Source organism: Mesoplodon densirostris, chromosome X (assembly GCF_025265405.1).
Source record: "Mesoplodon densirostris isolate mMesDen1 chromosome X, mMesDen1 primary haplotype, whole genome shotgun sequence".
Taxonomy (NCBI): domain Eukaryota; kingdom Metazoa; phylum Chordata; class Mammalia; order Artiodactyla; family Ziphiidae; genus Mesoplodon; species Mesoplodon densirostris.
The window spans coordinates 90,826,541-90,842,521 of record NC_082681.1 but is presented as its reverse complement, the minus strand read 5'-3'; the positions used below and the strand labels follow the sequence as shown (position 1 = coordinate 90,842,521).

Genomic DNA, 15,981 nt, shown 5'->3' with positions numbered 1-15,981 from the left:
CCAAAAATGGGCAGAAGACCTAAATAGACATTTCTCCAAAGAAGATATACAGATTGCCAGCAAACACATGAAAGAATGCTCAACATCACTCATCATTAGAGAAATGCAAATCAAAACTACAATGAGATATAATCTCACACTGGTCAGAATGGCCATCATCAAAAAATCTACAAACAAAAAATGCTGGAGAGGGTGTGGAGAAAAGGGAACCCTCTTGCATTGTTGGTAGGAATGTAAATTGATACAGCCACTATGGAGAACAGTGTGGAGGTTCCTTAAAAAACTAAAAATAGAACTACCATATGCCCCAGCAATCCCACTACTGGGCATATACCCTGAGAAAACTATAATTCAGAAAGAGTCATGTACCAAAACGTTCAGTGCAGCTCTATTTACAATAATAGCCAGGACATGGAAGCAACCTAAGCGTCCATCAACAGATGAATGGATAAAGAAGATGTTGCACATATATACAATGGAATATTACTCAGCCATAAAAAGGAACGAAACTGAGTTGTTTATAGTGAGGTGGATGGACCTAGAGACTGTTATACAGAGTGAAGTAAGTCAGAAAGAGAAAAACAAATACCGTATGCTAATACATATAAATGGAATCTAAAAGAGAAACAAGAAAAAGAAATGATCAGAAGAATGTAGGGGCAAGACAGGAGTAAAGATGCCGACCTACTAGAGAATGGACTTGAGGATACGGGGAGGGGGCAGGGTAAGCTGGGACAAAGTGAGAGAGTGGCATGGACATATATACACTACCAAACGTAAAATAGATAGCTAGTGGGAAGCAGCCGCATGGCACAGGGAGATCAGCTCGGTGCTTTGTGACCAACTAGAAGGGTGGGATAGGGAGGGTGGGATGGAGGGAGATGCAAGAGGGAAGAGATATGGGGACATATGTATATGTATAACTGATTCACTTTGTTATAAAGCAGAAACTAACACACCATTGGAAAGCAATTATAATCCAATAAAGATGTTAAAAAAGGAAAAAAAAAAACAAGCTGTGGTACAACCATAGCATGGAATATTACTCAGCAACTGAAAGGAACAAGCTATTATAACACAAAATAATTTAAATAATCGCAAAGACAATGTTATGAGTTAAAAAAACAATCTCAAAAGGCATGTTTTTACCCTGAGATCCCATGGTTGATTAGAAAGAAGCAGTGTGGTGTAAGTGCCTGACAATTAGCTTTTTTGATTGTAATAAGAAAGTGCCTGACGTTCAGCTTTTGATTGCTGAGGTATACATTTCAAAGAAATCCATCTCAAATAAACCCATTGCCAGCTATACAACTATATAAAGAGCCAGGCCACCCCACCCATGAAATTTCCCTTTTAGAAAGCCCTGATCATTTGAGTGACCCTGTTTTTCCTTCCCTGTGCTTTAATTCCCGCTCTCACTCTCAATACACAGCGAACCTGCGAAACCCTAGGTACCCCACCCTCAACCAGAATAAAGGAAGAACCCCAGATCTGCTAGTGTGCGCTCTTGCTCTCTAGTATGTACTCCTGTTTCCTACCTCCTGACCAAACCTCTTGCTATGTGGCCCACACAATGTGTACCCCCCAGGACCTATGAATTATAAACCTTGCTTTTTCAAACTTCCCCAGCCTTTTCCAGCTTCTACGGGTTGCCTCCATTCCTTGGTTTGTGGCCCTTTTCCTCCATCTTCAAAGCCAGCAATGCTGCATCTCTCTGACACGGCTTCTTCCTCATATCTTTTCTCTGATCCTTTCTTCTGCCTCTCTCTTCTACTTTAGAGGACCCTTGTGATTACACTGGGCTCACTAAGATAATCCAGCATATCTCCCTATTTTAAAATGTTGATTAGCATCTTAAATTCCATGTACAACCTCAATTACCCTTTGCCATATAACTGAACATAGTCACAGGTTGCAGGGATATGCACATGGATGTCTTTGGGGGGGGGACCATTTTTCTGCCCACCGCAAATTCTGTTGAGAACTCACATATACCCTTACAGTTCACCCTCAACCCCACCTTGACTATGCACAAGTAACCAAGTAAGTCTGACAACTTCTTTATTAAGTTGAGACTGATCCTCTCTTTTTACAAATTTAAAGACGTACAGTTTTTCTAATAGTCTCGTAATAAAGATCTCTTACATCAGATAGAACATAACTTTACTTTTAAGATTATCTTTGTTAAGCAATAAACTCCTCAACAAACTCCAAATGCTAGACCAGCGGTTCCCATTGACTACCAACATTTCAAAAACTTATTTTGGGGATTTAAACTGGGTTTCCAGGTATTTGTTTTCCAAATGAAAACATAACACTTATCTGCTCTCCAAAATCTATCACCTATCCTCATCATTATTTAATAAGAGAACATTCAGCACCAACGAAGTGGAAAAGAACCTCAGAATAATGTATACTTCTTTAAATCACCTTAGCTTAATAAAAAATAAGTTAATTATTGTTATTTTTCTAATTTTGCTGATCTTTGACCAGTTTTTTTTAATCACTTTTAAGATTGATTTACCTGTTGCAACTGTGCCACTGTCCACATGTGTCAAGGATTGGGGACGGCTTCGAAGTTTGCTTTTGAAAGATCTTGGTCTACGTGGTGATGCAGGTTGTAGAGGAATCTCTGATGATTGGACTTTGCTGTCTTTAATTGCCCGAAGGCGTTCATAGAGCTCCTGTAGCTCCTTATTCTGCTGGGTTTGAAGATTTACCACCTCCTGAATGTGTCTGAAGGAAAATCATGCAGAAAGCATTTTAATGGCACAGGCACCAAAAGGATGAGCCAAGGAACTCTACCAGTACAAGTAAAGTTTAACAAGGAATTTAGATTAAGAATGTGGAAATACAGAATATTTTCACAATTTTAAGATTTTCAATGCCTTCCTAAGTGTGACATTAAACTAATCAGACATAAAGAAAAAGCTCAATAAATTGACAAGAACGAATTTCTAAAACTTCAATACAGTAAAAGATAATTTAAAAAATTAAAGTCTCGGGCTTCCCTGGTGGCGCAGTGGTTGAGAGTCCGCCTGCCGATGCAGGGGACACGGGTTCGTGCCCCGGTCTGGGAAGATCCCACATGCCGCAGAGTGGCTGGGCCTGTGAGCCATGGCCGCTGAGCCTGTGCTTGGGGAGCCTGTGCTCCACAACGGGAGAGGCCACAATTAAAGTCTCATAGTACTGATAATATTAAACTTTTCTTTATTATATGTTGCAAGTATAAACAGGAAAAAAATTTGTAACATATAGTAAAAGGTTAATATTCAGAATATATAAATAGCTCATAAAAATCAATAAGAAAAAAAACAACAACTTTATAGAAAAAGGGGGAAAGAATATGAAAAGGTGACTCCAAAGAAGAAATACAAGTAGCCAATAAATATGAGATGATGCACATCCTTAGTATTAATTAGAACACAAATTTTTTTTAAGATCTTAATTGCAGTATAATTGCTTTACAATGGTGTGTTAGTTTCTGCTGTATAACAAAGTGAATCAGCTATACATATACATGCATCCTCATATCTCCTCCCTCTTGTGTCTCCCTCCCACCCTCCCTATCCCACCCCTCTAGGTGGTCACAAAGCACCTAGCTGATCTCCCTGTGCTATGTGGCTGCTTCCCACTAGCTATCTGTTTTACATTTGGTAGTGCATATAAGTCCATGCCACTCTCTGACTTTGTCCCAGCTTACCCTTCTCCCTCCCCGTGTCCTCAAGTCCATTCTCTACATCTGCGTCTTTATTCCTGTCCTGCCCCTAGGTTCTTCAGAACCATTTTTTTTCTTTTAGATTCCATATATATGTGTTAGCATATGTAGAACACAGATTTTTAAAACTATTTTTTATTCATCTGATTGGAATAAAATGAAAAGAATCAATAATATCCAGTCTAATCTTGTTAAGGAGTGGGAAAACAGGCACTTTCATATATTTCTCTTTGGTGTGTAAAATGGTATATCTACATTGGATGACAATTTTAAATGTACAAACCTTTTAACCCAGCAATTCTGCTTTTAGGTATCTATCCTACAAAAATACTAACATAAGTATGTAAAAATATAAGGATGTTGACTTCAACATTTTTTTTTTTTTTTTTTTTTTTTTTTGCTGTACGCGGGCCTCTCACTGTTGTGGCCTCTCCCGTTGCGGAGCACAGGCTCCGGACGCGCAGGCTCAGCGGCCATGGCTCACGGGCCCAGCCGCTCCGCGGCACGTGGGATCCTCCCAGACCGGGGCACGAACCCGTGTCCCCTGCACCGGCAGGCAGACCCTCAACCACTGCGCCACCAGGGAGGCCCCCGACTTCAACATTTTTTACGTAAGCAAAACATGGGATAAAACTGAAATGCCCATTAAGGAGAGATTAAATAAACTTTAAATGGCTACATGCTATTCCAATGTATGGAATAAAGATTATTTGTGCAAACATGAATATGAAGAGGAGACAATGTTAAGTCAAAAAATTGTAGAGTAACATATATTATGATCCCACTTTTATAAAACTCAAAAACTATATATTTGTAAATGCAAGAAAAATGACAGGCAAGATATATACCAAATAGTTCATAGTGGTCACCTCTGAGAATTGAGATTACGGCATGAGAAACAGGAGACTGGTTTGTGTACATTTTTACTGTTGTGATATTATGTTTTATAATTAAAAAAGATATATTTGGTCTTTGTCCCTGTTCTTGGCACACAGCTCCTAAAACCCTTGTAACTTCCTAAGTGATAAGAGCAATGGGAGAATCTCTTGTTATTATATTTGATCTTTTGTCCTCAAATAGCTCCAGTTCCTGAAATAGTTCCAGAGTGATAAAGGTAAAAGGAGTGTCTCATTATTCAAAACAAGCCCCTCTGATCACTAAGTGACTTTTGGATAGCCCCTAAGGATGGGTACCTCTACGGAGGGGAACAAGGATGGAAGTTGAATTAATCACCAATGGCCAACAATTTAATCAATAATGCCTATGTAATGAAGCTTCCATAAAAATCCGTGAACTACAGAGGTTCTAAGAGCTTCTAGGTCGATGAAGACATAGAGATGCAGGGAGAGTGGCACTTCTGGGAGGCCATGAAGTTCCATGCCCCTTCCCCTATACCTTGCCATCTGGCTGTTCTTGAGTTGTATCCTTTTATAATAAACCAATAATCTAGTAAGGAAACTGTTTTCCTGAGCTCTGTAAGCCACTCTAGCAAGGTAATCAAACATGAGGAGGGGTCTGTGGGAACCTCTGATTTATAGCAGGTTGGTAAGAAGCATAGGTAACACTACCTGGACTCGTGATGGGCATCTGAAAGGGGGCAGTCTTGTGGGACTGAGCCCTTAGCCTGTGGGATCTGATGCTATCTTTGTAGTTTTCAACCATAAATTTTTTTCCATCATTAAAATGTTACCAATCCAAAATTAGTTACCAATCAAATACTTAGTTCTATAAAACCCAAGGCAATCAAATTTGTGACAAAAGAGAAGCAGTCCTTACTTTTCTCGTAGTCTTTGAAGCTCCACCTTTAAGTCCTCATCCTCTACTTCTGACTCATCATCACTGCTCATTGGGGAAGATGGTGAATAGAAGAGTGAACTCTGTGTTTTAACATAAGCCTTTTCTCCACGGAGTGGTAAGCACTTTTCTCTCTCTGGACCAGTCTTTGCCACTGATTTCCCTCTGCCACAAAGAGCGGCTGAAAATTCACTATCAGAGGTAGGCTGTATCCCAGCAGTAAGTGTCTCTCTCTCTTTAAGCAACAGTTCAGATCCAGACTGCATGCTACTTCCTGTGGCTGAATTTTCTTCAAGTTCCTTTTCTGAAGTCATCAAAGATACATCAGTCTCACAAGCCATACTGAAAGATGAGAAGTTGTCAGCTTGTTTGGGAATTCTTTTATCTGCTTTTAAGGTTTCCTGAAGAGCTTGTAACTTCTGAGAAGGAAGTGAAGTTTGTGGATTGTGTGTGGCAGGTTCCATTTCTACCAACTGAGACTTTGCTGTTTTAGTAAAGGCTAAAGCTTCTTCACTAGGCTGGCTTGTCATTTTATTGAATGCTGGTATGTGTTCTATTCCAGAAGATGTCACTTTCACTGACTGCTGCTGAGGAACTGTAATCACCTGAAATACAAAAAGGCAAAGGTGGCTGGCTCTGCCTAACCAAAGAGTAAACCCACGAAGAAATACAATATCTATATATGGCACAGACAATTGGATGGTCTTCTGTAATGTACAAACACTGATAATACCAAAACTAAAAAATCCCATCTATACTTGCCATATTAAAAGCTTTGCAATTGGGCCCTTTGCAAAGATAATTGGCTTCATATTGCTCAAATAAAATTCTGCAATTAAAAAACATTCCATATGTACACCTAAAACTAACACAATATTGTAAATCATCTATACTTCAATTAAAAAATAAAATGAAAAAAATTCAATTGCCAAGATTCTAAAGGACATGAAATTAGATTTATAAAAAAGATGACCCAACCACCCACCAAAAAATGATGACCCATTTCTGTGCTCCCTTCCAGCTACTAAAATCCTCATTTCTTTAGACTCGCCTTTAGTGGATGGCTACAGAAGGTGACAGGATGCATATAAGGGGAAAAAATAAATACGATAATGAGCTACATTTAAAATAATTACCATCTACAGACCTAGATCTTCAATGCTGTTACCTTTATAATGCCTTTGTAGATAATGATTTAACCAAAGACACAAACCTGGAACCGACCTCGCTGAAATGATCCACTCATTGCTTTACATCTACTGAAAGCCCTAGCATCAGCTGTGGACTCTCCTGTTACAGGAATGGGGTCAGGAGCAACTGCTGATCGCGTATCTTCTGTATCCACTGCAAGTTTTGCCAAATTGTAAGCAGAAAGGAGAAAATTGCTTGTTAAGACTACATTTGTTTACATTACCAAATATGAAGAAAAACAGAAAAAGCTTAACTCCTGCTAGACAATTAAAAAAGTGTTAATGTAATAAGCAACATTGTAGAAGTCCCTAATTCTGAATCAGACATTGCAAGATTTATCCCAAGACTTAGTATCTATATGAAATGAATACTTTAAAACCAAATTAGTTACAAAAGGAAAAATAAAATGGCAATGACATTAATGGGACGTGTCACATACATGGGCTACATGGAAAAAGTGGCAAGATTTGTGTATGAACAACAACAAAAAGAAACAGAAGTAAATGAAAAATGATGTTACCTAGTCTATGTCCCTGACTGTAAGCACACTACCTTGACGGACTTTTGATCTCTTGAAAAAGCTGGTTGACTGCCGTAGCCTGTATGCCCAGCTTTTTAATTTGCGAGTCCAGGATTTCTTGCTAATAGGATTTTTGAGACTAGGACAAGTAAAGCTTAGGCCAAAATATCCACCTCCTGTCTGCAGATGAATGGCTCCACCGCTTGACACAGCAGCAGGATAGGCCTCTGGATCCCCTGGAAGTGAAGCATCTGGGGACATCTCCTAATGGAGACAAAAAGAGGAAAACCAAACTGGTAGTAATTTAGGTGAGGTGAAGCAATTGTTTCTACCATTGGAGTTTCTTCTATGGACTAATCAGTAATCAAAAATAGAATGCTATATGCTAAAGGAACTTCACAAGGCAGGAAACACAAGAGAAGGAGAAGACCTACAATAACAAATCGAAAACAATTAATAAAATGGTAATAGGAACATACATATCGGTAATTACCTAAATGTAAATGGATTAAATGCTCCAACCAAAAGACATAGACTGGCTGAATGGATACAAAAACAAGACCAATATATAGGCTGCCTACAAGAGACCCACTTCAGACCTGGGAGATATACAGACTGAAAGTGAGAGGATAGAAAAAGATATTCCATGCAAATGGAAATCAAAAGAAAGCTGGAGTAGCAATTCTCATATCAGACAAAATAGACTTTAAAACAAAGACTATTAAAAGAGACAAATCAGGACACTACATCATGATCAAGGGATCAATCCAAGAAGAAGATATAACAATTGTAAATATATATGCACCCAACATAGGAGCACCTCAATACATTGGGCAAATACTAACAGCCATAAAAGCGGAAATCGACAGTAACACATTCATAGTAGGGGACTTTAACACCCCACTTTCACCAATGGACAGATCATCCAAAATGAAAATGAATAAGGAAACACAAGCTTTAAATGATACATTAAATGACATGGACTTAATTGATATTTTTAGGACATTCCATCCAAAAACAACAGAATACAATTTCTTCTCATGTGCTCATGGAACATTCTCCAGGATAGATCATATCTTGGGTCACAAATCAAGCCTTGGTAAATTTAAGAAAATTGAAATCATATCAAGTATCTTTCTGACCACAACGCTATGAGACTACATATCAATTATGGGAAAAAATCTGTAAAAAATACAAAGACATGGAGGCTAAACAATACACTACTAAATAACCAAGGGGTCACTGAAGAAATCAAAGAGGAAATCAAAAAATACCTAGAAACAAATGACAATGAAAACAAGATGACCCCAAACCTACAGGATGCAGCAAAAGAAGTTCTAAGAGGGAAGTATATAGCCTTACAAGCCTACCTTAAAAAACAAGAAACATCTCAAATAAAAAACCTAACCTTACACCTAAAGTAATTAGAGAAAGAAGAATGAAAAAACCCAAAGTTAGCAGAAGGAAAGAAATCATAATGCTCAAATCAGAAATAAATGAAAAAGAAATGAAGGCAACGATACCAAAGATCAATAAAACTAAAAGCTGGTTCTTTGAGAAGATAAACAAAATTGATAAACCATTAGCCAGATTCATCAAGAAAAACAGGGAGAAGACTCAAATCAATAGAATTAGAAATGAAAAAGGAGAAGTAACAACTGAAACTGCAGAAATACAAAGGATCATGAGAGATTACTACAAGCAACTCTATGGCAATAAAACGGACAACCTGGAAGAAATGGACAAATTCATAGAAATGCACTACCTTCCGAGACTGAACCAGGAAGAAATAGAAAATATGAACAGACCAATCACAAGCACTGAAATTGAAACTGTGGTTAAAAATCTTCCAACAAACAAAAGCCCAGAACCAGATGGCTTCACGGGCAAATTCTATCAAACATTTAGAGAAGAGCTAACACCTATCCTTCTCAAATTCTTCCAAAATACAGCACAGGGAGGAACACTCCCAAACTCATTCTATGAGGCCACCATCACCCTGATACCGAAACCAGACAAAGATGTCACAAGAAAAGAAAACTACAGGCCAATATCACTGATGAATATAGATGCAAAAATCCTCAACAAAATACTAGCAAACAGAATCCAACAGCACATTAAAAGGATCATACACCATGATCAAGTGGGGTTTATCCCAGGAATGCAAGGATTCTTCAATATACGCAAATCAATCAATGTGATACACCATATTAACAAATTGAAGGAGAAAATCCATATGATCATCTCAATAGATGCAGAGAAAGCTTTCGAGAAAATTCAGCACTGATTTATGATAAAAACCCTCCAGAAAGTAGGCATAGAAGGAACTTACCTCAACATAATAAAGGCCATATATGACAAACCCACAGCCAACATTGTACTCAATGGTGAAAAACCGAAACCATTTCCACTAAGATCAGGAAAAAGACAAGGTTGCCCACTCTCACCACTATTATTCAACAAAGTGCTGGAAGTTTTAGTCACAGAAATCAGAGAAGAAAAAGAAATAAAAGGAATCCAAATCGGAAAAGAAGAAGTAAAGCTGTCACTGTTTGCAGATGACATGATACTATATAAAGAGAATCCTAAAGATGCCATCAGAACTAATAGAGCTAATCAACGCATTTGGGAAAGTAGCAGGATACAAAATTAATACACAGAAATCTCTTGCATTCCTATACACTAATGCTGAAAAATCTGAAAGTGTAATTAAGTTAAATCCCATTTTCCATTGCAACAAAAAGAATAAAATATCTAGGAATCAACCTACCTAAGGAGACAAAACACCTGTATGCAGAAAATTATGACACTGATGAGAGAAATTAAAGATGATACAAATAGATGGAGAGATATACCATGTTCTTGGATTGGAAGAATCAATACTGTGAAAATGGCTCTACTACCCAAAGCAATCTACAGATTCAATGCAATCCCTATCAAACTACCACTGGCATTTTTCTCAGAACTAGAACAAAAAAATTCACAATTTGTATGGAAACACAAAAGACCCCGAGGAGCCAAAGCAATCTTGAGAAAGAAAAACGGAGCTGGAGGAATCAGGCTCCCTGACTTCAGACTATAATACAAAGCTACAGTAATGAAGACAGTATGGTACTGACACAAAAACAGAAATATAGATCAATGGAATAGGATAGAAAGTTCAGAGATAAACCCACACAAATATGGTCACCTTATCTTTGATAAAGGAGGCAAGAATATACAATGGAGAAAAGATAGCCTCTTCAATAAGTGGTGCTGGGAAAACTGGACAGCTACATGTAAAAGAATGAAATTAGAACTCTCCCTAACCATACACAAAAATAAACTCAAAATGGATTAAAGACCTAAATGTAAGGGCAGACACTATCAAACCCTTAGAGGAAAACATAGGCAGAACACTCTGTGACATAAATCACAGCAAGCTCCTTTTTGACCCACCTCCTAGAGAAATGGAAATAAAAACAAAGTAAACAAATGGTACCTAATGAAACTTAAAAGCTTTTGCACAGCAAAGGAAACCATAAACAAGACCAAAAGACAACCTTCAGAATGGGAGAAAATATTTGCAAAGGAAGCAAGTCAGAAAGGATTAATCTCCAAAATTTACAAGCAGCTCATGCAGCTCAGTATCAAAAAAACAAACAACCCAATCCAAAAATGGGCAGAAGACCTAAACAGACATTTCTCCAGAGAAGATATACAGATTGCCAACAAACACATGAAAGAATGCTCAACATCACAAATCTTTAGATAAATGCAAATCAAAACTACAATGAGATATCATCTCACACCAGTCAGAATGGCCATCATCAAAAAATCTACAAACAATAAATGCTGGAGAGGGTGTGGAGAAAAGGAAACCCTCATACACTGTTGGTGGGAATGTAAATTGATATAGCCACTATTTAGAACAGTATGGAGGTTCCTTAAAAAACTAAAAATAGAACTACCACACGACCCAGCAATCCCAGTACTGGGCATATACCATGAGAAAACCATAATTCAAAAAGTGTCATGTACCACAATGTTCATTGCAGCACTATTTCAATAGCGAGGACGTGGAAGCAACCTAAGTGTCCATCGACAGATAAATGGATAAAGAAGATGTGGCACGTATATACAATGGAATATTAATCAGCCATAAAAAGAAATGACACTGAGTTATTTGTAGTGAGGTGGATGGACCTACAGTCTGTCACACAGAGTGAAGTAAGTCAGAAAGAGAAAAACAATACCGTATGCTAACACATATATATGGAATCTAAAAAGAAAAAAAAAAAGAAAGGTGATGAAGAACCTGGGGCAAGACGGGAATAAGGACACAGACCTACTAGAGAATGGACTTGAGGACACAGGGAGGGGGAAGGGTAAGCTGGGAGAAAGTGAGAGAGTGGTAGTGTGTATATGGACATATACACACTACCAAATGTAAAATAGATAGCTAGTGGGAAGCAGTCGCGTAGCACAGGGAGATCAGCTCGGTGCTTTGTGACCATCTAGAAGGGTGGGATACGGAGGGTGGGAGGGAGGGAGACGCAAGAGGGAAGAGATATGGGGATATATGTATATGTATAACTGATTCACTTTGTTATAAAGCAGAAACTAACACAGCATTGTTAAGCAATTATACTCCAATAAAAATGTAAAAAAAAAATAGAATGCTATGTATACTTCTATTAATAGTATCATATCAGACTAAACCTGAAGTATTCAACTTATAGGAATTAAGCCTTCCCCTTTCTTTAAAAATACTATTTAGACTTCAGATAAATAAAACAGCAGAATATTAAACTTCCACCGTAGAATTTTTTTTATTATAGCAACTTTGAAAACTGAAAATTAAAATATGAAGGAAATAACCCTCATATGCACCAATTCACTAAAAAAGCTTACTTAAACCCTATGATCTTAAAATGGAAAATTTCACTTATGCTTATATTATCTAAGAGAGTTAAAGATGCCTGACACACATGATAAACATAGAAAAAACAAGATATCTAGGCATTTACATTTACAGAAATATATTACCAAATCAAGTTCCTTACATTATATAAGCACACAGAAATTTACAATGGATCTCAAAATTATTTCAAATTCAAACTCTAAAAATTGTTAACATCAGGCCACAGCTGGCTATAAAATCATTCTTCCCTCTTCTTGTCCTCCCATCCCTCCCCTCAAAAATCAGAATTAACTGCTGCTGTATTCTGAGTATTCTAAAAATAAATTTCTTATAATAACTAATACAAAAAATTAATATACACAGCCAGAAATACTTTGGGAAACATGAGCACAGCCCCTACTAATTTAGAAAATTAAAAGAGTAAAAGTTCAAAGAAAGGGATTCAGCATTTGTCTGAAGGAAGACAGCCTAAGCGGCACTAAGTAAACTGCAGTTTGGGGTAAGCATTATTAACACTTAAGTCAGCAGTTATTAAAAGTAAAATTCTGAACAGTTTTTATTTTCCAAAGTCCCATTTTGGACAAGTAATACTACTTTCATAAAGAGGAAAAAACTCTCAATAATATTATGATTTAGAAAGTGTTCCATTGGTCCCACTGAAATTACAGAAAAGATTTTTATTAAGTAATAACTGGATCAAGATGATAAATTAAATACAAGTTCTAGCCTCCCTTACCAACCCAAATCTACAGGTACAACAGGAAAAACAGATGTAGACACATGCATATAAGATTTTTTTAATTAATCAATTTTTTAGCTGCGTTGGATCTTTGTTGCTGTGTGTGGGCTTTCTCTAGTTGCAGCAAGTGGGGGCTACACTTCGTTGTGGTGCGTGGGCTTCTCATTGTGGTGGCTTCTCTTGTTGCAGAGCACGGGCTCTAGGCACATGGGCTTCAGTAGTTGTGGCACTCAGGCTCAGTAGTTGTGGCTCACAAACTCTAGAACACAGGTTCAGTAGTTGTGGTGCACGGGCTTCGTTGCTCTGTGGCATGTGGGATCTTCCCGGACCAGGGCTCAAACCCGTGTCGCCTGCATTGGCAGACGGATTCTTAACCACAGTGCCACCAGAGAAGCCCTGCCTATAAGATTAAAGGAGGAAAAAGCAGCCTCCTTTAATGCATAATGACATATGCAGGAACTGTTTCAAAATGCAGCAAATTCAGGTGGTAGATATGGGCAGCAGGAGAGAGCGCCCTGGCCAGCCAAAAGGATGGGTGGTTGGACAGAACGCTTACAAAGCTATAACAATCTATCTGTCTCCTATCTGTCACTTCAGCATCATCTTATAACACTCTCCTACTTACTGGCCTTCTTTTGTTTTCTGGAACAGGTCTCCACCTATGAATGTCACCATCACATACAAATCCTTCCCTGACCACCCTATATAAAGTAATTCCTTAGTCTTCCTATCATAGCCCTTTATTTACTTGTTTAGGATCTATCTGCCCCCACTAGAATGTGAGCTCCACAAAAACAGAGATCTTGACTTATTCACTGCTCAGCAGATATTCACTGAATGGATGAGTGAACTGGTTGGGGCACCTTCCCACCTCATCTCCACAATGAACAAAAGACAGCAGAGGCATCTGCTCCCAAATAAGAGTGGCAAGGAGGAAAATGTTTATTGCCAAGAAAAAGGTCAGTAATGTAGGGAAGAGACAAGATCCAGGAGTAAGGGGAAGCCCTGCTACCTTTGAAGACTAGCTATTGGACCTCCCTCTGGGCAGTATTAAAGACAAGTTGCAATACCCAGTGCCAGAAAGCATGTCCCACGCTTTTCCCACAATTACTGGAGTAAGGCTATAGTAATTATATATAGCATTTACAAACAGACAAACAGGGAATCTTATGGGGGAAAAAGAAAAACTGAGTACACAACGAAGAATCACCAACACTTTTGGGAAATCAGCACTTTAAGAAAACACTAAACTCAACAAACAGCATACCCAAGGAAACAGCATTAATAACACAGAATAAGACTTTAATATGTTGAAAGAGATGTGTGAATATACTATATCCATAAGAAAAAGAATGAACTATAGTTACTAGTAATTAAAAATACAATTCTTGACATAAAATAATAGCTGAATAGGAGATTATAAACAGCTTAAAAGTTGAGACATTCTCCCACTACAAAAAGCAAAAGGACATGGGCTTCCCTGGTGGCGCAGTGGTTGAGAGTCCGCCTGCCGATGCAGGGGACGCGGGTTCGTGCCCCGGTCCGGGAGGATCCCACATGCCGCGGAGCGGCTGGGCCCGTGAGCCATGGCCGCTGAGTCTGCGCGTCCGGAGCCTGTGCTCCGCAATGGGAGAGGCCACAACAGTGAGAGGCCCGCGTACCACAAAAAAAAAAAAAAAAAAAAAAAAGCAAAAGGACAAAGAGATGGAAAGCATGAAATGAGGGACTTCCCTGGTGGTGCAGTGGTTAAGAATCTGCCTGCCAATGGAGGAAACACAGGTTCAATTCCTGGTTCAAGAAGATGCCACATGCCGTGGAGCAACTAAGCCCATGCTCCACAACTACAGAGCCTGCACTCTAGCCTGCACCCGCGTGCCACAGTTAATGAAGCCTGCGTGCCTAGAGCCCGGGCTCCACAACAGAAGCCACTGCAATGAAAAGCCCGCACACTGCGACGAAGAATAGCCCCCACTCACAGCAACTAGAGAAAGCCCACACGCAGCAATGAAGACCACATGCAGCCAAGAATTTTTTTAAAAAGCATGAAATGAAAAGTTAATAGATAAGAAAAACAGGAAATGAAGAAATAAAATTGTCTCTGTTCACAGATGATAAGATCTTATATAGAAAATCCACCAAAAGTTATCACAGCTAATAAAAAAACTCAGCGAAGTTGAAGGATACAACATCAACAATCAAAAATCAATCGTATTTCTATACACTAGCAATGAAAAATCTGAAAAGGAAATTAAGAGAACAATTTCATTTATAATAACAACAAAGAATAAAATAACAAACAGTGCTGGAACAACTGGATAGCCACATGCAAAAGAATGAAGCTGGACCTTTATCTCACACCATATACAAAAATTAACTCAAAATGATCCTACCATCTGTACTTAATTGTGAAGCAAAATAAAGATATTTCTGGACATTAAAAAATTTTTTAAAAATTGGTCACCCATGCAACATATTTAAAAATATTACTCATAGAAGCATTTCAGGGGGGAAACAAAAAGGAATTCTAGGACACCAGAAACAGTGGCAGGTAATAAGTTTGATCTAGATGTAGCAATGGACACTTGAAACAAACAAAAGAATCCATTTAACATTGACACTTGGAAGAGTCTCTTCAGCAACAAAATTTAAATGACAGAGAATTACATTTCTTTCTTTTTTCTTTTTCTTTTTTTTTTTTTTTTTGCGGTACACGGGCCTCTCACTGTTGTGGCCTCTCCTGTTGTGGCCTCTCCCGTTGTGGAGCACAGGCTCTGGACGCGCAGGCTCAGCGGCCATGGCTCACGGGCCCAGCCGCTCCGTGGCATGTGGGATCCTCCAGGACCGGGGCACGAATCCATGTCCCCTGCATCGGCAGGCAGACTCTCAACCACTGCGCCACCAGGGAAGCCCTACATTTCATTTTTTTATGGTTCTAATCACGTTACGTGATTATCAGGTAACACAAATAATCATAATATAAATGCTGTTTACTGATTTTCAGTTTTTCCAATCAACCTACAGACAAAGCAAAACCGATAAAGAAAAAAATGTAGATGTTATAAACTTTGCCAATGTTAAAAAGTAATTTAAGTAATAAAAATTGGGAGGTGTATGGG

The 15,981-nt window shown here is 38.5% G+C and overlaps 1 protein-coding gene across 1 annotated transcript in view; it reads right to left on the bottom strand.

The window, feature by feature from the left end:
• WNK3 (WNK lysine deficient protein kinase 3) overlaps positions 1–15,981 on the bottom strand; it is a 134,665-nt gene that overhangs the window by 30,776 nt on the left and 87,908 nt on the right. Inside the window, exons 17-20 of the mRNA XM_060087363.1 lie at positions 7,397–7,487; positions 6,726–6,856; positions 5,495–6,117; positions 2,525–2,736 (exon numbers count right to left, since the gene is read on the bottom strand). Of these exons, the coding sequence (XP_059943346.1) occupies positions 2,525–2,736; positions 5,495–6,117; positions 6,726–6,856; positions 7,397–7,487 (1,057 nt within the window). The remainder of the gene's footprint in view (positions 1–2,524; positions 2,737–5,494; positions 6,118–6,725; positions 6,857–7,396; positions 7,488–15,981) is intronic.